Raw genomic sequence first — 24219 nt, forward strand, 5'->3', positions numbered from 1 at the left:
TTCTCCTAGGGATTCCTCTCAGGTTGTGAATGTAATTTATTAGAAAGATGAGCTTCCAACCTTTTGTATGATGTTTCTAGTTGTCTCATAATTCTCCAAACTTTTTGATTGACGCTTGAGTAGTTTGCTGAAACTGAAGCATATTTGTAGCAATTGCATTTATTAAATATTTAGTAGAGAGTTTTGTACTCGGTGGTTGAGCAGCTTGTGGTGCTTGCGATGGTCTAGGTGCATAGTTCTATTGAGATTGTTGTTGAAGAGAAAAATCAGGTGGTCTCACAGGTGTAGACTGTGGAGCAGCTTGTTGGTGATTCCCATAACGAAGATTTGGATGATCACGCTAGCCAGGATTATAAGTTTGTGAAAAGGGTTCATAGTACATTTGGTGTAATTAACCTGGGAAATTACCTACAACATTAACACCCTCAGTCTCTCCCTCAAAAAGAGTAGGGAAAGTATCAGTAGCGTGCCCCACAATCTGACATATTCCACATAGCCACACCTGTTGTCCTAAAGCAAGTTGGTGTACCACTGCAGTTAATTGAGCCAATTGATGACCAAGCTGGTTCTCATTTGAATTGCTCACCTATTTAACTAACGTTGGTGGTGGATTAGGATCTTGGGAAATGCCAAACTGTTGTGAGTTGGCAACCATATTAGAAATCAAGCTCCTGGCTACAGCAGGAGTCTTATCAACTAGTGCACCCCCACTGGCTACATCAATCATACTCTATCCAGTGATTGTAATCCTTCGTAAAAATACTGGATTATGATTTGTTCACTTATTTGATGATGGGGGCAACTAGCACACAACTGCTTGAACCTCTCCCAATACTCATATAGTGACTCCCCCGAATATTGCCTTATACTGCAGATCTCTTTTCTGAAGCTTCCAACTTTAGATGCTGGAAAATATCGTTCCAAGAACATAATCTTCATACCATTTCAGGTCTCAACAGTATCGGGTGGAAGATAGTACAACCACTCATTAGCTGCATCCTTCAATGAGAAAGGAAAAGCTCGCAGCTTAATTTAATCTCCAGTGACTACAGTAGGTTTCATACTAGAATAGACAATATGAAACTCCTTCAAATGTTTATTCGGGTCCTTGATAACTCTACAAAATAGAGTTATTTTACCACTTTTTATGTGTTAATTGTTGCTTAGCTCTTGAGTTCTTAATTGATTTATTAAGTTTTTAAGTAATTTTACATTTATTAGTCTTATTGTAATTTTCTAGATTTTTATACATTTTTATAGATAATTTATTATAATATGTTGTAGTTTAAATTATGTGTAATTAATATAGTTTAGTTAGAAGTAAAATAAAAGTGCAATTTTGTTGATCTTTATTGATAAATTAAATTAAGTTTTAATTAAGTATTTTCAAATAATTAATATGATTTATTTATAATTGAAAATATTTGATTGTTATTTAATTTAATTTTTTATGGTGTAGGAATTATGTTGTATCTTTTTTGTGCTTGAAGTGGAATAAATGATAGAAAGTTCAAAAAGAAAGAAAGTGGCATTTCTGAAAAGCACAGGTCCAGACCCATTTCAAGACTTCCTTGTCTCCCAGCTGCCACCTCACGCCCAAATGAAGGCTGCTCAAATCTCCATTCAGCTAGCATCTCCAAGACCCCAGCCAGCTGAAGACTCCCCAGGCCGCCAGCTGTCCACGCAGAAACCACCTCAGCATCAGCACTCCACCGAAGCCACCTTCGGACCAGCAAGCCCCATCCCATGCTCAGCTTTCCTCTCCAACAAAGCAGCCCCAAGACCAATTCGGCCCAGCCTGAGATCAAGCCCACCGTGGGCCTGCGCCAACCATTTGGCCCAATTCAGCTATTCAACCAAGCTGCCACCACAGCCACCAAAAGACCTAAAAAGTCACATTTTTCTTCCCAATGTTTTTTTCTTTCACTCAAATATAAATTCACTCATCCCTATTTTTCTTACCTAAATAAACATTCCTAATTCATTTTTTACCCTAGCTTTTCACTAATCTTTTACCCAACCAAACATTTCATCTTTCCAATACTCTTACACTTACTCTATTTATCCTACCACTTCCCAACACAATTAAATTAATCAATTTATTTATTTTAATTTGATTAATTTAATCTTCATATTTTTCCTATAAATAGAGTCTTGTAAGACCATTTGGGGAGCTCTTCTTCATCTTTTCAACCTCTTCTACACTTCATATTTTTCTCTCTTCTTTTCACTATTTTCTCTACCATTTTCATCTTTTGAAGAGCATGTCAAGTATGTTATTTTGTAATTTTTATTTCAATCTAGTTACACTACTACAAAAAAGACTTTTTAGGACTCGCATTGCAAGTCCTAAAAAAATTTTTAGGACTCGCGTGGTGCGAGTCCTCTATTTGAGAGCCTTAAAAAACTGGAGTTTTTTAGGACTCACGTTGCGAGTCCTAAAAGAATGTTTTTTAGGACCCACATATGTTTTTTAGGACTCGCATTGCGAGTCCTTAAAATTTTTATTTTTTATTTTTAAAAAATTAATTTGCAGGTTTGGAATCCGGTGGCGGGGCTCCAGCGACGGTGGCGGCGCCACCATTAAAAGGTGGTGGTTCGGAAAACAAACTATTGGGTTTTAAAGCCCAAGAAGCAAGGAGTATGGTGGTGGTGGTGGTGGTGGTTTAGCTCGTGGTGGCTTGAGGTGGCCAGAACATGCTCGGAAAGTTTGGGAGAAACCCATGAACGACCGAACTTCAAGTGCTCCGTTGAGGGCCTTAGGTCGCGCGTGAGGTCACCATCTCCGGGGGTCAGGGGTTTCGGGGGACGGCGCTTCCATTGGACCGGCGCGTGGCGGTGGCCGGAGGTGGGACGGCGACGTTCGGCGGTGGCACTTTGGGAGAGAGGGAGAGAGAGAAAGAACTTTGGGAGAGAGAGAGAGAGGGAACCGAGGAGAGAGAGTGAAAATGTGGGCTGTGTGATTTTTTTGGTTTTTTTTAATATATAATAATAAAACTTTTGTTAAAAAAAAATTGGAGGGAATTCGAAATTTTTCAAAATTCAAAATTTTATGATACACATAAGTTTTTAGGACTCGCGAAGAATGTTTTTAGGACTCGCAATACGAGTCCTAAAAAACTCCAGTTTTTTAAAATTCAAAATTTTATGATACACATAAGTTTTTAGGACTCGCGAAGAATGTTTTTGCGAGTCCTAAAAAACTCTAGTTTTTTAAAATTCAAAATTTTATGATACACATAAGTTTTTAGGACTCGCATTGCGAGTCCTAAAATGTCCAGGAGGTGTTTGTTAAAAAAAAAACTCAAACTTTTAGGACACACATAGTTTTTAGGACTTGCTCCACGAGTCCTAAAACAAATTCTTTAAGGACTCGCAACGCGAGTCCTAAAAGGTCCAGGAGACTTTTTTAGGACTCGCATTTATGTAAGTGTCCTAAAAATGTGTCCTAAAAAGGTGTTTTTGTAGTAGTGTTATGAGCTTCTAATCTTTTTTCAAGATTATTAAGATGATGATGAAGCAAAATGTAACTAGATAGTATTTTTTATTGTATGTTGATTTCCCATTTGTGCAACATTGGTTATGGATTTTTCTATCAAAGATATGCATTTTTCATCTATTATTGATTGTTAAAGCATATTACACTTAGTTCTTCATTATGCAAAAATATGATATTCTTTGATTGAATGTTTTTCATTAAATTGTTCACATCTAATTCTTAGAGCATAAGTATCATATTTTGCCTAAACATAATCTCTTTGATTTTTTGTAGTTTCATTAGGTTGTATCACAACTAATGCTTAGAAATTATATCTTATATAAGTGAAGAAAAATCCTACATTGTTTAAAGTAACTTGTGCTTGAATAGAAAATGTATTTTGAAAAAAAGTATAGTGTGATTTATTTCAACTATATCTAAACTTGGGAATCAATATACTTATAAATACTATTGAACTTGCATTTTGTGGATTCTAATATCTTAATAATCTTATTTTACATATCTCATTTGAAAACCATTTTTCTATTTAATCTTAAATCTTTTTATTACTTGTCTTTTATTTTTCTAAAACAAAATCTCATCAAATATTTGGAACTAGGTTAGAATCTTCTTGCTTTGTTTGAAATAGTTTCTTTTGATGTTAGTCAATTCCCATGGGTTCGACCTCGTACTTACATGAACATTATATTCCGAAACGATTCGTGCACTTGCGAGTATAATTATTAAAACACCATCTTTTGGGCTCAACAGTCCTCACTGGGCAGCCCATGGAAAAAGGCATTAAGTGGATGAGGCCCGACTTCACCTGAAAGTTTACAACCAAAGGTGGATAACGGATGCATAGTAGTTGTTGGTCAAGATCTGGCACAGCCAACTCTTTGAACGTCCTATTATGAGCCATTGTCTTATAAGAATTAATTGAATCGTTTGAATCAGAGTCGTTGTCAGAAGGTAATGGCACTTTAACAGGATTGACTTGTTGAGCAAGACGTTGAAAGAGTGGAATATCGGTGATAGTCCTCGAAGAACGAGAAGCTGACGATGACCAAAGATATTGTTTAAGCCTTAATAACCTTTCTTAGGTATCGTCTTCACCAGACATATACACCTGAAATTTCCCGAGTGAAACTAATTAGTATTAGAAAAATAAATATGAATAATAAAATGAATAACAATAGTCCACGACAACCGCACCAAAAATTTGATGCATGTCGTATACCATAACAAATTTAACAATTATATTTCTTTCAATACTTCCAATTATTTTAGTATAATAGCAAGCACAGGTCGAATCTACGAGGACTATCGTTCACTTTATTATTCAATAATTAGCACTAAGACTTAAAAAGGGGATTTAGATTTCAAACTCAAAATTAAATAACATAAAAACTAGAAAGCAAATAAAGATTAATATTATGATATTAAGAAACAATTAAAGGTTAATCTCCACCCTCAACAATGACTCCCAATCACTAATAATAAATATTATTCCAATTTCTCAATTAAACTACTAACCCCGCAAATAACGCTAAAGCAGACAATTATCTCAATCTCCCTATTACAAGTAATCAAGGCGAAACGCTCAATAATTAACTCTTTTATCCAAGCAATAAATTTATGAAGCATACAATCTATTTAACTTAGTTAAAACATTAAATCCTATGGAGACAAGTTAATCTAGGCAATAAATTAATGAAGCATAAAATTTATTTAACCTAGGTTCTATTTTTCATCACAATCAACAATTCTTTCGACATTACTATTAATTGATATTTATCATATACACTTAGAATCCTAAACTATTAGTTGGCCACCTAACAAGAAATCACAAAATTCATAACATTCAATTGGAAAAATAGAAACAATTTAATATTGAGAGAAATTAAATAATAATACTCATTATCAACAATCAAGAATTCATGTCTTGGGTTTTTAATTTAACCCTTAACCTAAAATGAACCTACTCCATAATAGCAAAAATAATCACAAACATAATTATAATTAAAATTAAAGAGTTTAAGGGAAGAAAAGAAACTAGATTGATGAACAATAGTGTTGTAGTCTTCGCTCCGGCCCTTTATGAGTCTTTTTCTCTCAAAAAAACGTAATAAAACTTAATCTCAAATTAACCCTAAAAATATTTTATAGTCTTCTTTAAATTACATTTAAAATCTAATTAAAAATCTGAAAACAACGTCGCAGGCCACAGCCTAAATTTATGCGTGCTGCGGCCTAAAAAGGAACACAGGCAAAACTATTCACGCATGCCGCAACCTGAAAAATCTGGGCAGAGGCCCAACTTCACTTTTCTACACAGCAGGCAGCGGCCTACTTTTTTGGGGCTGCGGCGTAGCTTCAATTTCTTCAATTCTCGAACTTAGAGAGCTTGTACGCTGCCACCACGTCAATACTTTAATCCCGAAAGCCTGGAATGCTCCTAAAAATTCATTTTAACCACATCTCAGCGAATGTTTTTCGACCTATGAATCATAAACTAGAATTGCCATCAAAATGTCAGATTTATCATCATAAAATGCAATGTAGAAAATATGTTGTAGACTCACAAAACTAAGTTAAAACTACTAAAATATGCTATCATAACACCATCCAAGTATCAAATATTAATACAAAAATGACCTTATCAAAACATTAATGAGTAAAAACTTTGAGAAGACTGTGCCCAAGATAGCCATCCTAGTGAGATCTCATCTAAAAGGTAATAATCATATTTTGCATCTCTCTCAAAAATTATACATGGTATTATATATTATAGATCAATTTTTATGGACAAATGAGTAGCAAACCCATTATCACTAACTTTGACAATGATTGGTGGTCATTTCGTAATGAACATGTGTACTAACCTTGAATAAGTCAAAGCCTAATGCTCTCTAATTTTTTCCACCTTTCCTCCAAAATTGTGACTAAAATGATAATGTCACTATGTGGAAACTTTCTATCATTTTAGACTTTAATAAATCAATATATCCCAAAAGACATAGCTTAACTATCCTCAAAATCAGTAGCAACAACAATATGATATTAAGTACACGTGCATTATCCCATTAAATTCATATTCATTGTGTTTACAGACATCCACAATTAACACGATTATCACATCGAAATAGACAATGACCATCACACATCCATTGTCATATTCATCCAAAATTTGTCCACTTATGATCTAAGTCATATCTTGAGCCTCAATTATAAGGAAATCATAAAAAATTACTCACTAGTTCCACCGAAACTATCTCAAAGCATAAAACCAAAACACTAGTCTTCTGAACTCATCATTATTGTAAAATATAAGAATTTCACTTCAAATACCTCAGGAAATTCCTAAGCAATCTCATCCTCATAAAAGCAATCATAGTAGGATCGATCAACACATATATACCTCACTATTGCCAATTGACACCCATCTCAATACTCCCACTGATTAAGGAGTAACTTGGCATCCTTTAAAAAATCAACTATGGCATCAAGATTAATCAATTCTATGATCTAGTCCATTTTTCTAATGAGAGATCGATATGTCAAAAAACATATGAATTATTGTCTCGCCCGATAATGAAAATGGTAGAGATTTTAGGATTGCTTGAAGCTAAAGGAAATATCCAAGGGCAATAGCAATAAGCGTGTAAGAACAAAGATTATGCTATGTGCTCATTTCCTTAGCTCTCTCAATGATCTATCAGCAGAAACGATCATATCATGCTAGAGTCATTCTAACAAACCATATGACTCCTACACAGGTAAAGACGACCGCACCAAGTGTCAAGTATCACAACAAATTGCATCAATTTACTACCGGCAGGATAGAAAAATAGTGTGATTTCTTGACATCTTATGTGTTTCCTTAACCATCTAAGCATCCTATCAGCAATAAAATCATCGACAAGGTGACTAAATTGCATGCATGGAACTTAGTATTAATTGTGATTGATATGGGAGAAAAAAAGGCTAACTAAAAATCACAATTTTCAATAATTGACCTGTGAAAGCTTATGACAGGTAAGCATAATGCATTCAATGTATAGTTTTAATCTCATGACCATCAAATAAGGTCAATTGTGCATCTTAGAATTTCTAACATTACCAAAATGGAAACAAGAAATTGGTGATAATACTCATGATTAATGCGCCAATAATAATCAGTAATAATTTATTCCAAATTATCCATAGTATATGCCTAAAAGAATTTATAATAATAACAAAAATTCACAAAATTACAAGAGGCATATACAACAAAATTATGGAAAATAAATCGAGGTTGGCCTTTTATGAGATTAAATTAATTAACAAGATTCCAAAATTTGTAGAATTAGACTCACAACAGATGAATACATAAGAATACAAATTTGTCACAATTCTCACAATTTTATGATTGACAAAATTGACATGCTTAGGCTCACAATAGATAAGTACATAAGCATTTAATTAATTATTCAATAACATAATTATATTTTTACAAAATGCCAATTTCAAAAAATAAATTTCATGGCATGAATATAATTATGCTTATAATCAATGAATAATGCATGCTAAAATTGAGAGATGATAATTATTAAAAAATAATTCAATTTAATTATGTATCAATTAATCATTTAATTGACCAAACCCAAAAATATAATTACACAATTAAGTGAAAAAATAAAAGATAGTCAAAATGGTGAAAATTTGGTCGGAAAAGAACCCTGCACGCGCCCCCACGCGCCATAAATCTGACTCTTTTCTTTAATCTGTCACCCAGAAACGACATGCCATTTTACTGAAAACGACGAAGCTTCCTGCGCCAAACGACGCATCGTTTTATGATGAAATGGCAAAACGATGAGTCGTTTGGACTTGTCTCTCTCACCCGTTTAGTTCCCACGGGCCACGATCCGAGTCTTCTCGACCCGATTTGCAGTCTGCCCATTATTGGGCTTTTCCACCACCCATTTCACCGGTGATTATGGGGCTTTTCATCCCCGACCCATTCCCGATCTTTCCCAAGCTCCAAAACATCTAATAAATGCCTAGAAAACTCCCATCTCATATCGAAATATGCAAGCCATTTTTATGCTTTGAAAACTGGATTTCTCCCATCTTTGCTTGTAATAATGCAACAAAATAGTTTTACCAAATTTGTTTCAACAACCCAAGAACATTAAACTCGAAATATGTCCAAAAAATTCAATTTTTTTTTGCATATGGGTCTCTAACAAAACCGTGGGTATGGGAAAAAATTTGGAGAAAAATAGGAAAAATAAATTTAAATATATTTGAGCCTTAAAATCAGATGAGCTGGCTCTTGATACCATTTGTTGATAGTGATTGAACGTTAAACAATAATCAAGAATTGATTAACAACAATCTTTGCTCAACTGTGCATAATTATATCATCTTATATTTAAGGCATCAAATTAATTTTAAGAAAGACATTGTTACCTTGTAATAATAGTTATGAATCATCATGCTTCACATTGTGCTCATCACATTCCATCAATCTACATACACAAAAGAAAACAAAACAAGGGTATGATGAACACTACTCTCTCGCTCTCTAAACACACATGTATCATCACAACTTACAATGAAAGGGTATGTGCCTTTTTATGAGTCACAGACGTTTTAGAGCGTGTCTATGGGTCACGAGCGTATTAATATGTTATGTCCATCCCATTATGACCCGATAGTAATAGGGAATTTTGAGTTTTTATGCTTAATGAGGTGTCCTAAATCAAAAAAATGCTCGTACTTTTAATCATTTCAAAACAATGCCAAATCTTTTGACAATACCCAAAATACCCCTCCCATCATTTTTCCATCAACTTCCTCTTCTCTCTTCCCTCTCTCTCCCTCAACCCATTCATCTCAACTCTCTCTCTAGAAAAAAATTTATGGGTAAGGTAAAATATAAGAGAACTCAATATAATAGCAAATATTCCTTACTTAGGACACTAATATACTACATTTCGAACAGATCTGGGCAGGATTTTTTGGCTTTTTTTGCGATTTTTTTTTCAGATCTGAAACTTTGAAATCTGCAAAAAATCGATGTGGTTCGATGGTGCTCGATGCCAGCTCGATGGGGCCTTCAAAATCAAGATTTTCATGAAAAAATTGATGTTGCTCGATGGTGGTTCGATGGTGTTCGATGCGATTTTTGCAAGATATGTAATTTTTCACTTGGGTGTCTGTTTGGGGTGAATTTTTTTTTATTTTGGGTATTTTTTCAAGATCTACACGTTTGAGATGTGTATATACACATTTAGAAAATATAAATCTTGAAAAAAATGATAAATGCAAAACATACCTCATGTTCAAGATATGTTTTGGTATGTTTTCAAGTTCTAAACTTTGAAAATGTGTATGTGAATATCTAAAACGTGTAGATCTAAAAAAAATACCCAAAAAATTATCGTCCCAAATGGACACCTGAGTGAAAAATTATGTCTCTTACAAGAATTGCATCGAACCACCGTCGAGCAACGTCGATTTTTTCATGAAAATATTTATTTTGAAGGCCTCATCGAGGCAGCATCGAACACAATCGAGCAACCATCGAGTTGGGCATGATTTTTGAGTTATTTTTCATATCTAAAACTCTGAAATATGTAGAAAATTAACTTTGCTCGATTGTTGCTCGATGGTGCTTGATACCAGCTTGATGGGGCCTTCAAAATCAATATTTTCGTGAAAAAATCGGCGTTACTCAATGGTGGTTCGATGCAATTATTGTAAGAGACATAATTTTTCACTCGAGTGTCCATTTGGGATGATTTGTTTTTGTATTTTTTTGAGATCTACACGTTTTAGATGTTCACATACACATTTTCAAAGTTTAGAACTTGAAAAATACCAAAACATATCTTGAACATGAGGTTTGTTTTGCATTTGTCATTTTTTTTCAAGATTTACATTTCCCAAATATCTATATACACATCTCAAACGTGTAGATATTGAAAAAATACCCAAAATAAAAAAAATCACCCCAAACGGACACCCGAGTGAAAAATTACGTGTCTTGCAAGAATCGCATCGAACACCATCAAACCTCTATCGAGCAACATCGATTTTTTCATAAAAATCATGATTTTGAAGGCCCTATCGAGCTGGCATCGAGCACCATTGAACCACGTCGATTTTCCACTTTTAGGGGCGAGGCAGTCACCTCTGCTATTGGAATATTAGAAACGACCCATTAGTCGTCTCTAATGTATATCATTAGACGCATTTTATTAGGGACGACTTTTATGGTTATTAGGGGTGACATTGGTCACCCCTAAAACTGATTTTTGTTGTAAGGTGTGCAGAAGGCGACACATGGCAACAGTTGGAAGGCTCTTCAATTGGGTTGTGCTTCCTTTTGTCCTCCAAAAATGCTATTTCTTTATTTTGGGCCACAATTTTGCCAATTTCTTTATTTCATCAACTTTTTTGCTTTTTTTTTACTTTCTTCTTTTAGATCTGCCACAAATGCTATTTTTTTTTTTCAAACAAAGATCAAATTAAATTAAAATATATATATTCAACATAAATATATATCACATTAATTTCATGAACATATTTAATTAAATTTAATTTATTTTGATGTTTTAGGACAATAAATATATATTTTTGAGCATTTATCACTAACGATGAGATATTAACGGTGACATAGTAGTGGCTACACATCGCTGTCATATGTCATTTGCGACAACTTCCAGGATATTCAGCAGGAGCAGATGGGCCTTTAATTTTCCTGTATTGTCCATATATGGTTCAAATATTGTTCAAATAAATTAATGAGCCAATAAAAGAGCAACAACTAAAATAATATCCAAATAAATAGTAAATCGAAAGAGTCACTATTGATTCAGCCATTCAAAATCGGTGTGTATAACTATTCACAATTTTGAGAGAAAATATTAGAGTGGTCCCATAAAAAATACGTGAGTACATTCAAGAACATGAGCGTATCCACATCTAGTGTGTCTAAACACATTCAGATTCTTAATCCTTCCTTTCTCGTCAAATTAAGTGTCTAACATTGAAATAGTATTAATGGTATCCTTCCAAGGTTTATTCATACATACCACGACACCTATCTCTATTATCTGTTTGCAATTTGTTTCTTTGAACATTAATATCGTGTTCGTGTACGTACGTTAGTTGGTAGATATTGCAGTGGCAACCAGAGACATTTCATTTACACATGTGTTTTGCATTGAAATAAAGCCACATGAAATAGTTTGGTTTATAGCTTTTACTTTTAGATGGGTTCACTACTATTTATTTTACTCAATGGCGAACCTCGGGTAGACATTTTTTGAAGGAGAATACAATTAGTTATATTTTATTTTTCAATTAGTTAACATATAATTATAAAAAATTAATTTTCTTTTCTGGTTATTATATTTTATCAATTTTGATATTTACACTTTTTACTTTCTTTCATGATGAGTTAAATAATATAATGTTAAGAATAAAAATTTTCAAATTGTGCCTCCAATTTTTTTTGTCTATTAAAAATTTATTCCGAATTATGCACGTTATTGAATCGTGAGACTTTTGTTAATTTTCATCACATGTGGCAAACAGAAGACTTATTTGGGTTTTCTATGGGTATAACTAAAATAAAAATTCTTAAAAATTATTCTAAAAAAATTAATTTAAAAATGATAAAATCTAATTTCTTATTAAATAAATTTATTTCTTTTACCTTTTCTTTTCTTTACTAAATGAAATTAAATCAGCCAAATAAACCTTCTATTTACCACGTAGAATAATGTTTTCCCTAAAATCTAATGCAATGATGTGGCATGGATTCTCGACACGTGGTAACCAAAGAACGATATAAACTTTGAAGGAATTAGTCGATCCTTGACCAGAAAAACAGAGATTCATATAAAGCTTTATCCAACAACTAGTTAGGACTTAGTCAAAGCTTCATTCAGAAAATCATTGCTAGCTAGTCTGCTCGATGGATTGACCGACCAGTATTGGTCGTGTGCTACAGAAAAGACGCATAGATTTATTAGTTCAAATAGATATTTATCATTTGAAATGTATTATCCATTAATTATTTTATGGGAAATTTGCATATATACCGTAAGTTAATAAAAAAAATCTAAATATACAATAATTGAAATTAATTAGAAATATACAGTAATGGGATGATGCCAACTAATAAATGATTTATTGGTAAATACGGCACCCAATCTCATTCAATAACACATGTAATTTTTCATCATAATAAATTATTAATGTTTTTAGAAATTAATAATATAATTATTAATTATTAGTATTATAAAAACGAATCTAATAATTTGAATACTATTTATTTAATAATATTATAATATGGACAAATCTATCACTATAAATTTGTTTGTTGGTTTGACTTTTTTTTAACTTATACTCTTTTAACTAAATTAATTAGAACAAAAAAATATTCAAAAAATAACATGTTACTCATGAAAACCAATCCAAATAAATACAAGTTTTTATTGGATAAAAAAATAAATATAGATTTTAATACTTAAAATTTGGTCATCATTAATTTACTAATTTGAAGATTCACTATCACGGTAACATACTCTTTTCTTTTGTTTACATGTTTGTAACAATGATTTACAGAATTAATTTTATAATTAAAATATTCAATTTGTGTAACTATAATTTACAAAACTGTTAGATGTTAGAACAAGTAATATTAATATTATAACAAGTAGTAACAAAACTATTATAATTAATAATAAAATTGTTACATGCAATAACTAAAACTCATTAAAAAGTATAAATTTCAGTTTCAAGATTGTAACAAGTAGTAACAAAACTATTATAATAAGTAAATAATTTTTACAAATTTGTAAACAACAATTACAGATTAATTCATAACAAAAAAAATTTATTTTTGTAACAAAACTAATTCACAAATAAAATTATATCTTTCAACTAATATTTGCATAAATAATTTATATATTTACTTAACATAATTGTAATAAAAATTTACTAGTTTTATAATTTTAATAGTTATTTATCCTCCTAATATTATTCGTAACACAACGTTACTAATTTGTAACAACTTTTTATTATTTTAATAATTACTCATCTTTTAGTATTATTTAAAGAGATTAATTTTAATCCCCTATAAGTATATTTGTAAAAAATATCAATACGACGATCAAATAAAATATTCTTTCGTTCAACTATATTATATATACGTATATGTGCTTCATTCATTATATATGACCAGAATAATATACACATATAATAAGACATTATAATTATTAATTTTAATGTTTTAATTTTATCACTCACAAACAGATATATATATATATAATCATATAGATAATATTATATTGATATATATGATTAGCAGTACTATAGAGGCGCGTCGTATGCATATTTATATGGATATAGGTCTTCAAACACCTATATCAAACGTTAAAATGTATATATGACATATACCGTATATTTCAATTTTTTTTTAAATATAGGGTGATGAGTGTAATTTTCCCCAGGAAAGTTATAAAAATACATAAACATTAAAAAAAATATATGAAATATACGGTGGATTACAAAAATACGGATTTTTTTTTTATGAAAAACACAAATGGGCAAAAGTATAAATATGTAGTGGCATAACTGTAAATACGATTTAGTAAAATAGAACTTTTTTGCAAACATTTGTAAATATATGTTACAAATTTGTTTTGTAAACATCTGTTATATGTTCGTAAATAACATTTATAAAAACTAATTACAAAAAATCATTTTTTGTAAATATATTTACAGACTATCTTGTTGCAAATTTGTGAATATGTGTTACATGTTTGTAAACAATATTTAAATATATATGAAATTTATTTTATAAATAAAAATATATTTACAAATTTATGAAGATATGTTACATGTTTGTAACTCATAATTACTAATTTGTAACCATCAATACAAAATTGTGAAACCTAATTATATTTTTAAAACATAAAAATAGGAGTCTTTTTTAATTTATATATGGACAACAACACATGTTTTATTTGTCTAATAAAAAAGGTAAATAGTGTAAATATCTAAATCTCACATGAATAAAAATTAAAACAAAAAAAACACAAAAATTAAGCATTTTCAATTGAAGAGGAGAAGTTTTCCTCTTCAACTTAATATATATCAGAGTTAGAATGAGCTCTAATGACCACATCATTCATAAAAGAGGAACCCGACCCCAATCATTATGGGCAAACTCTTGAACACGTTGTCATCATAACCCAGTAAATAACAAGGCAATAGAGATTAATGAGTTTACTCATCAATCCACAAATATAAATGGGGAGAAATAGAGAGAGATGGTGAGACCACTACAAAAACTAGAGAGAGGAACAGTGAGAATGGGTGGCGGGAATGGGTAGAGAAAATTGGTTCACAATGGTAGTGAAAATAGGGAGAATGGAGAGAGTTGAAATCTTAAAAAATGTGAGAAAATAGAGGGGCAAGTCCAGGTCACAACAATGGAGGAGAGAAGTAAAGTTTTACTTTTCACTGTATAAATGATATAAATATCCGTAAATGTAATATTAGAAATTGTATTTTTAATATACACCGTATATATTGAATTTTTTGAAAGATTACCGTGAGTTGTGTAATTTTTCCTTATTTTATTATTATTATTATTTGTCATGCAAGCTATATATGGTCCACAGTCCATCTATGTAAATTCTTAAGCCTATAAATAAAAGACTTAGTGAATGATTATTTTCCAAACTGCCATTTGCATACTTTTATACACAGATTATTGTATCCGCTCAAGCTTACGAAACTCAGTTGATGTGGGTTTGTGATTTTCTACAATAATAAAATTATTTAAGTGGACGTTAGTCGTTACAAATATTTGGAGTTGAACCACTATAAAGTCTGGCGTCGTGTTCTACTTGAGTTCAGTTCTCAGTTTTTATTATCGTTTATTTGACTTAGTGTTGATAGGCAAATCTGTGGTCAACAGATGAAAACTAATAGAAATCTGATAACTCATTAGCGTGTATAGTTTGGGAATAATTTTTAAATAGCAGAAAAATTTAAGAGCACGATTTGAAAGTGATGATAGTTTAGGAAAAAAAAATTGATTTATTCTAAACTTTAAAAAAAATATATAATATTTGTTTTGTTAAATAAAGAGTGTGATGGGATGAATCACAGAAATGCAACTAATTGTATATATGCGAGTGAAATCACATTATATATAAAATCCAGATTATTAAATAAATGCATATTACAAAGTCATTAAATTATTATAAGGTTCCTAGTTTTAATTTGTTTAGGTTGTTAAATCACATTTTCAAATTCTAATTTATTCCATTTTCTAGGGAAAATCTATTATATTATTATTTTAATATGATAAATTTTTAAATGCAGGTACATTATTGATCATACAATTTTATTACACTTCTGTTTTGTGTCGATCAGCACCATAACCATTTTACATTTAATTAGCAAAAACAGAATTTTGCATTCGTCATATATATCAAAACAAAACATTCCTTTAACATAATCTGGGTCAAAATATGTAATAAGAAAAAAAATTCCTTCCGCATTTGTTTTTTTTTTTTCCCTTCTTCTTCTTCATCTTCTTTTTTTTTTACACGGTTTTTTTTCTTCTTTAATATATACCCACGTGGTTTAGAGTCTACCTAATTAGGGAATAGAAATATGAATATTTTTTCATATACTGGGTATGAATTTTTTTAAAGTAAGAAATTGTACTCCAAAATTTTTAACTGATTTTGGATTCAAGTGAAACACACACATATATATATATATAGTGGTTTTCAGATACCACTACAAAAAATTTTAGTTTTAGTCACAATAACTTTTGTGACTAAAAACAAAAAATTTATGACTAAAAAAAAATTATCTTACTTATGTCATCACTAAAAAGTCCGTGGTTAAAAGTATTAGTCACAAAAATCACAATTTGTTGTCACTAAATGTATTTTTAGTCACATAAAGTTTTATCACTAAAAATAATAGGTTGTGACTAAAACTACATTAGTGACAACTTGTGATTAAGTATAACTTTTTAGTCACAAGTAATTTTTTTTTATTACTAAAAGTGACATTTAGTCACACAAAATATATGTTGTGACTAAAAAGTTGTCACTAAAAGTTACATTTTTTTGTAGTGTACCAAATACTATAAAACACTTCAAAATTATTATTATTTTTAAAAAAAAAACTTAAACTAATAATTTTTTAATTAATGACTTATTTTATTTTTGAAGCTTATAATACTATAAAATGATAAATAATATATGTTTATTTAAAAAAAATTGATAAGTAAAGCATTTCTATAATAATTTAATATAACAAATGAAATAATATTAAAAATAAAATAAGAGTATTTTTGTATTTTTAAAAATTATACCTGATTCTAGTATTTAATAACTATATATGTTAAAAAAAAAATTAGGAGTAAAATTGCTTATAAATTATAATTTGGTAATTTTTTAAAATGTCATTTGCAATTTATAATTATATTTTTTATTATTTTGATAAAATATATTATTATATTAATTTTATTAAAATATGAAAATTTGACTAATATAATCATATAAGCACATTCAATCACAGTTTGTTATCGTGGATCATTGATAAGATTTGTTATCTTTTTTTTTTTTTGGTAAATCAGTAAGATTATATTGCACCACAAACAAATACAAAACAGAGAACAATCTAACAACAATTAATTACAATCTCTCAGAAGAGATTCCACCCAATTCTGATCTACCCTATTGAACTTACTGAAATTTATATTAAAAAGCCTCTCACACACACTATGAATAATATTCCTAACAATTACATCAATTGGAATACTAATCTGGTTCCACAAAACAGAATTTCTACTGTGCCAAATATGGTAAACCAAAGCTGAAATTATGCTGATAAAAATCTTCCTTCTGCCTTGAGAAATTTTTTTTTTCCCAATCCACTTCAGCAGGTACTTGAGATTATTCCCCTGATAAGCTATATTACACCACTGCAGAATCTCAACCAGAATTTTAGAACTAACACAACAAGAGAAAAACAGGTGCGAGTGGCACTCTACAGCATTCCCACACAGCAAACAAGCAAGACTCTGAAGAGGTTTATATCTCTGAATTCTATCAAGAGTCGGTAATCTGTCAAGGAGAGCTAGCCAAATAATAACTCTATGTTTGGGATAAGAAAATCTGTCCCAAATCATAGCAAACTGCCACCTGCCAGCAACTGTATTCAATTTAGACACTAAAGACGCTATAGTAAAATTGAACCTGTGAAACTCTTGGTGAGAAAACACAGATTTGAGTTTATCTTTCACTTGTACTATCCGTTTCCAATACCAGCTAGCATCTATCGGCGCTACATGATTCCACCAATCTCCTTGTTTAATGTAGATTGTGTTCACCCATTTAACCCATAAGTTGTCCTTCTTAGAGGAAATATCCCAAACATGGGATGTGACAGGGGCTGAGCTGACTAAAGCTATTCTCTCTTTTTTGAATTCTGGTCGTCTGCTGAAACAGATTAATGTCTCCACTGTTACTTTGGTTCCAAAATTGGTCTGTCCGAATTCAGTGAGTGATTATAGACCAATTGCTTGCTGCAATGTGGTCTATAAAATTGCTTCTAAAATGATTTGTAAGAGATTAAGAGAAGTGCTCCCTAATATCATATCTGAAAATCAAAGTGGGTTTATTAAAGGAAGGCGTATTGCTCATAATATTATGATTTGTCAAGACATGGTTAGGGGTTATGACAGGAAGAGTGCTAAGTCAGCTTGTTTGTTCAAGATAGATCTTCAAAAAGCGTATGATACTCTTGATTGGGATTTTCTAAAAGAAATGCTTGAAGCCTTAAAGTTTCCAAAAAAATTTACCAATCTTATTATGGAGTGTGTTACTACTACTCGGTTTTCTTTCTCCATTAATGGTGCTCATCATGGTTTTCTTCAAGCTAAAAGAGGTTTACGTCAAGGTGATCCAATCTCGCCTCTTCTTTTTGTGATTGGTATGGAGTATTTGACTAGAATCTTAAGCAAGGTGGCTAAGGAGGCTGAGTTTAAATTTCATCCTCGATGCCAAAGTTTAAAGCTCACTCATCTTTGTTTTGCGGATGATCTTCTTTTATTCTGTAAAGGAGATTACATTTCTGCCCATTTATTGTTGAAAGGTTTTAAATTGTTTTCTAATTCCTCTGGTCTTAAAGCGAATATCAGTAAATCCGCGGTCTATGGGGTAGGTATGAATTCGAATACTATAGATAGACTTGTGGCTTTATCTGGTTTTCAGAAATGTAGCTTGCCTTTTCAGTATCTAGGCATGAAGATTTGTGCTAAAAGGATCTCTAAAGCTGACTGTGTGAGTTTGGTGGATAAGATGGTTAGTAGGATTAGAATTTGGAGAAGTAGGAATTTGTCTTATGCTGGTAGAATTGTGTTAATAAATTCAGTTCTTCTTTCTATAAACTCCTACTGGTCTCAATTAGTGATTCTTCCTCGTTCAGTTTTGCAAAGAATTATACAAGTTTGTAGAGCTTATTTGTGGAAAGGGGTTGATTGGAGTTGTAATCCGGGCCATGTTTCTTGGTCTGTTATCTGCCGGTCTAAATCAGAGGGAGGATTGGGGTTTAGAGATATTGCCTTATGGAATTTTTGTGCCATGGGTAAGATTTGTTATCTTGGATCATTGATAAGATTTCAGTGCACAACTAAACACGAGTTTCCCTTGAACTTCTTCAACTTTCTTCAAATTAACAAACAGCCCCTTAGAGAAAAGCAATGTATCCTCGTGCATGAATCACTTATAAAAACGTGGAGCCTGACTTAACTATCTTGCACCAAAACCCATTTAGAACGTACTAGCTATGGCTTCTCTCTCCCTTGCTCACCCGTTGGTGATCACCAGTAATCCTTCTGCTCCAACTAGTCGAATCCCATTTCCCACTAAACGCAGTCAAGTTGTCTTGGTACGTAGACTTGCATGCAAAGCCAGTGCCACTCCATCCGAGGGTAGTGCTGGCACTACTGATCATGATAACCAAAAAAACCCTAGAAAACTTGACAGGAGAGACATGCTGATAGGCCTCGGAGGACTCTACGGCGTTGCTGGCCTGGCCTCAGACCCGTTCGCTAGCGCAACCCCAGTGGCGGCACCGGACCTATCGACATGCCACGTGCTAAAGGATGGACCTGAACAACCACCCCTGAATCCGTCGGATGTAAAATGTTGCCCACCATACAGCACCGATCCTCCTATTGACTTCAAACCAGCTCGATCATTTACTAAATTACGAATTCGGCCCGCAGCTCAATTTCTCGACCCTGATGGCATTGCCAAGTACAAGAAAGCCGTAGAGCTAATGAGAGCTCTTCCTGAGGATGACCCGAGAAGCTTCGTTCAACAAGCCAAAGTACATTGTGCCTACTGCAACGGCGTGTATGACCAAGTTGGGTCTCCGAGCCAGTACCTTCAAGTCCACAACTCATGGCTCTTCTTTCCTTTCCACCGTTGGTACTTGTACTTTTACGAGAAGATCTTGGGAAATCTCATCAACGATCCCACTTTCGCCTTACCATTTTGGAACTGGGACAGCCCATCTGGCTACCAGATGCCGTCCATATACGTCGATCCTACCTCGTCGCTTTACGACCAGTACCGCAACCAAACTCACTTGCCGCCAACCATAGTCGATCTTGACTTCACAGCAAACGAACTTACAACCCCCGCGCCTGCCGTGACTGATGCGGAACAGACAGCAACAAATCTCAAAATCATGTACCGCCAGATGGTCTCCTGTGCCAAAAATGCAACGCTCTTTTTTGGCAAACCTTATAGGACTGGTTGCCCCCCAAACCCGGGAGCAGGTTGCATCGAGAACATTCCCCACACACCGATCCATATATGGACTGGCGACACGAGAACGGATAATGGGGAGGACATGGGACACTTCTACTCTGCTGGGCGAGATCCCTTGTTTTACAGCCACCATGCTAACGTTGACCGAATGTGGAACATCTGGAAAACTCTTCCGGGCGCCAAAAGAGTGGATATAAGCGACCCAGATTATCTCAACTCCACGTTCGTGTTCTATGATGAGAATGCTCAGTTGGTTCGTGTTAGGGTTGGCGACTCACTCGACAGTAGAAAATTAGGGTACGTTTACGAAGATGTTGATCTTCCCTGGCTAAAGTGCAAGCCTAGGCCAGTTAAGTCAAAGATCGTCAAAATTTTGAAGAAACTCGGAGTGGCTCGTGCCGCCGACACTAATATAACGCCGCTCAGTCAGTTCCCGATAACGTTGGATAAGACGATAACGACCGTGGTGGCGAGGCCAAAGAAGTCGAGAAGCAAGCTTGAGAAGGAAGACGAAGAAAAGGTTTTGGTGATTCAAGGGATTGACTATGCCAATGATGTGCCGGTGAAGTTCGACGTCTACATTAACGACGAGGACGACGATGCCATTACTGGGCCTGACAAGTCAGAGTTTGCAGGAAGCTTCGCTACCGTGCCACATTCGACTACCTCTGTTACAAACATCAAGACGGAGCTGAATTTGGGAATATCGGATCTTTTGGAGGATATCGATGCTGATGACGATGACAAGGTGAAAGTGACTATAGTTCCGAAGAGTGGTAAGGGGAAAGTTAAGATTGATGGCATCAAGATTGATTTTATCTCTTGAATCCATATTAATGTTGAACTCAATTATATATATGTGTTGGTGCGTGGTGTGTAACGTTTCTGTGCTCATGTTTTCCTTTTATGTATTTAGCTCTATAGATCGAGCTAATAAATAAGCTTGCTAAATGTGATATTATGGTTCAGTTTGTATGTTCTATGGATTTTTAAATAATTCAAGTCCAGGCACCTGTTTGTCCGAATTTATTCTAGGCAAAATACAGGACGATGCACCATCTTAATTATAAAATGTACTAAAGCGAGACGGAAAAAGCGAGTACGGCCTTATTTAAAAATATATATATATACATGTTGAAAGTTGGTTAAAATTCCAAGAGGCTTCAAAGCTGGACACATCAGAGCCACATCAGTCAAGTGACAGTTAATATCGTTTAAGCTCTTAGCTCCCTTCAATCAAAACATGTATATAAAGGATTCCTAACCATTCTAGAGAGATACAATCAAAAACACTCTATCTCTCTCTCTCTGTAAGTTCTTGGAGCATTCTTTCAGCTCAAGAACAGATTGTAAACATTGGTGTTTTACACCATACAAGTGTATCTAAAGACTTTGTAATCAGATTGAAAGAGCAATAAAGATCCAAGCCTTTAATGGCTGATTTCCCCAAGGAGTAGACCATGAACTAACCAAGTTCATTGGATCGAACCTTGTAAAAGATATGTGTTCATCTTGTCAATTTTAAATTGTTTTATTACTGTATTGTCCAGTTTTTCTTTTGCTTCTGTTTTTGGTTTGATCTATTCTATTTTGTTGTGTAGCATAATCAATTCACAACAAGTGGTATCAGAGATCCAGGTTCTCGGGAAATCAAGAACTGCATTCAAGCCATCAAGACTCATCAAGAATGGGTTCTGCAAAGTTTGAAGTTGACAAATTCACTGGGGAAAATGATTTCAGTCTGTGGAGGATTAAAATGAAGGCCTTACTTGTGCATCAAGGTCTGTCTGAAGCCATTGATGCAGAGAAACTCAAAGAACTCACTGATGACAAGAAGAAAATCCAGGAAATTGAAACCAAGGCTCACAGTGCCATCTTATGGAGCCTTGGAGATGAAGTGCTTCGAGAAGTTGCACATGAAGAGACTGCTAGCTCACTATGGAAGAAACTGGGATTGATTTACCTCAAGAAAAATCTTGCAAACAAGTTGTACTTGAAGAAAAGATTGTATACTCTCATAATGGAGGAAGGAAAAGAACTCAGAAAGCACCTGGATGAATTCAATAAAATCATCTTGGAATTAAAGAACATTGGTGTAGTCATTGAGGAAGAAGATCAAGGGATCGTGCTACTCAGTTCCTTACCAAAATCATATGAGCATTTTGTTGATACAATGCTCTATGGAAAAGAAACCTTGACTATGGCTGAAGTCAAGGCTGCTCTAAATTCAAAAGAAACTCAGAAGAAATCTGATGAGAGAGGTGATTCAAATGGTGATGTATTGTTCTCCAGCAGAGGCAGATCAGAGAAGAGAGATTCTAGGAATTACAGGAACTCAAACAGCAATCATGGAAATCAGGGAAGTCAGAACTATGGTGGAAATCAAAGCCATGGTGGAAACAGATCAAAGTCAAGGTCCAAAACTGGTAAATTCTGCAACTATTGCAAAAGAGACAATCACAACAAGGATGAGTGTTATTTCCTGAAGAACAAACAGAACAGAGATAAGAATAAAGAAAAGAATGACAAAGGGAACAAAGGAGAAGCCAGCATTGTTTCAGATGGTTATGAATCAGCTGATGTTTTGATTGCCTCATGTGGTGAAACCAGTAAAGAATGGATTTTGGACTCAGGATGTACATTCCACATGTGTCCTGACAAGAATATGTTTAGCAAGATTGAAGAGAAAACACTTGGGATAGTATTACTTGGTGACAACAAGGCCTGTACTATCTAGGGTATTGGTTCTGTAAACGTCAGAATGCATGACAACATTCAGAGGACACTTACAAATGTCAGGTACATTCCAGAACTTAAAAGAAATTTTCTTTCTCTTGGTACTCTAACAACTAATGGCTGTACTGTTAAGATGGATGATAGTGGTTTAAAAGTCATGAAAGGATCATTAGTTGTTATGAAAGGTGATTACAGAAATGGTCTGTACTACTTGCTTGGAGAAACTGTTACAGGTTGTGCTTCTTCAGTAACAAATGCTGCAGCATCGGGTCTTAGCAGCATCAACATCTCAGATCAGACTAGACTATGGCATCAAAGGTTTGGTCATGTCAGTGAAATAGGGATGACAGAACTGGAAAAACAAGGAATTCTGAAAGGGAAATTAAATGGTCAACTTGGTTTCTGTGAGCAGTGTGTTTATGGCAAAAGTTGCAAGATCAAGTTCAACACAGGTATGCATACATCCAGTGAACCTCTAGCATACATCCACTCAGATCTCTGGGGTCCCTCTAGAATCAAGACACTTGGAGGAGCTAGTTACTTTATGAGCATCATAGATGACTACTCAAGAAAAGTGTGGGTATTTTTGCTCAAAAGTAAGGATGAGGCACTCAAGACTTTCATCAATTGGAGAAAGGTGACTGAGAACCAAATTGGAAAGAAGATAAAGAAGTTAAGGACTGATAATGGTCTTGAATACTGTTATAAGGAATTTGGAGACTATTGCACAAAGGAAGGCATTGCTAGGCACAAAACAGTTATGAAGAACCCTCAACAGAATGGCCTAGCAGAAAGAATGAACAGAACTCTTTTGGAAAGAGTAAGGTGCATGCTGAATGGATCTGGTCTTGAGAAATCATTTTGGGGTGAAGTTGTTACTACAGCCTGCTATTTAATCAACAGGTGTCCATCGGCAGCCATTGGATTCCTGACACCTCAAGAAAGGTGGACCGGAACATCACCTAACTGTGATCACCTGAAGGTTTTTGGGTGCAGTGCCTATGCACACATCAAACAAGACAAATTGTAACCAAGGGCTCTCAAAAATATCTTCCTTGGTTACCCTAATGGTGTAAAGGGATACAAACTATGGTGTTTAGAACCCGGATACAAAAGATGCATAATCAG

At 33.4% G+C, this 24219-nt stretch overlaps 1 protein-coding gene and 1 non-coding gene across 2 annotated transcripts; both read left to right on the forward strand.

Annotated features, from left to right (window-relative positions):
• Positions 1-784: 784 nt before the first annotated feature.
• LOC133799083 (small nucleolar RNA R71) lies at positions 785-891 on the forward strand. Its single transcript, XR_009876287.1, has one exon. It is a non-coding gene; the product is annotated as a small nucleolar RNA R71 (small nucleolar RNA).
• An 18467-nt stretch (positions 892-19358) lies between these two features.
• On the forward strand, positions 19359-21381 carry LOC133794427 (polyphenol oxidase, chloroplastic-like). Its single transcript, XM_062231648.1, has one exon. It carries the CDS (start codon positions 19364-19366, stop codon positions 21179-21181), a length of 1818 nt encoding a protein of 605 aa, XP_062087632.1. The 5' UTR covers positions 19359-19363; the 3' UTR covers positions 21182-21381.
• The last annotated feature ends 2838 nt before the right edge of the window (positions 21382-24219 follow it).

Source organism: Humulus lupulus, chromosome 8 (assembly GCF_963169125.1).
Source record: "Humulus lupulus chromosome 8, drHumLupu1.1, whole genome shotgun sequence".
Classification (NCBI taxonomy): Eukaryota; Viridiplantae; Streptophyta; class Magnoliopsida; order Rosales; family Cannabaceae; genus Humulus; species Humulus lupulus.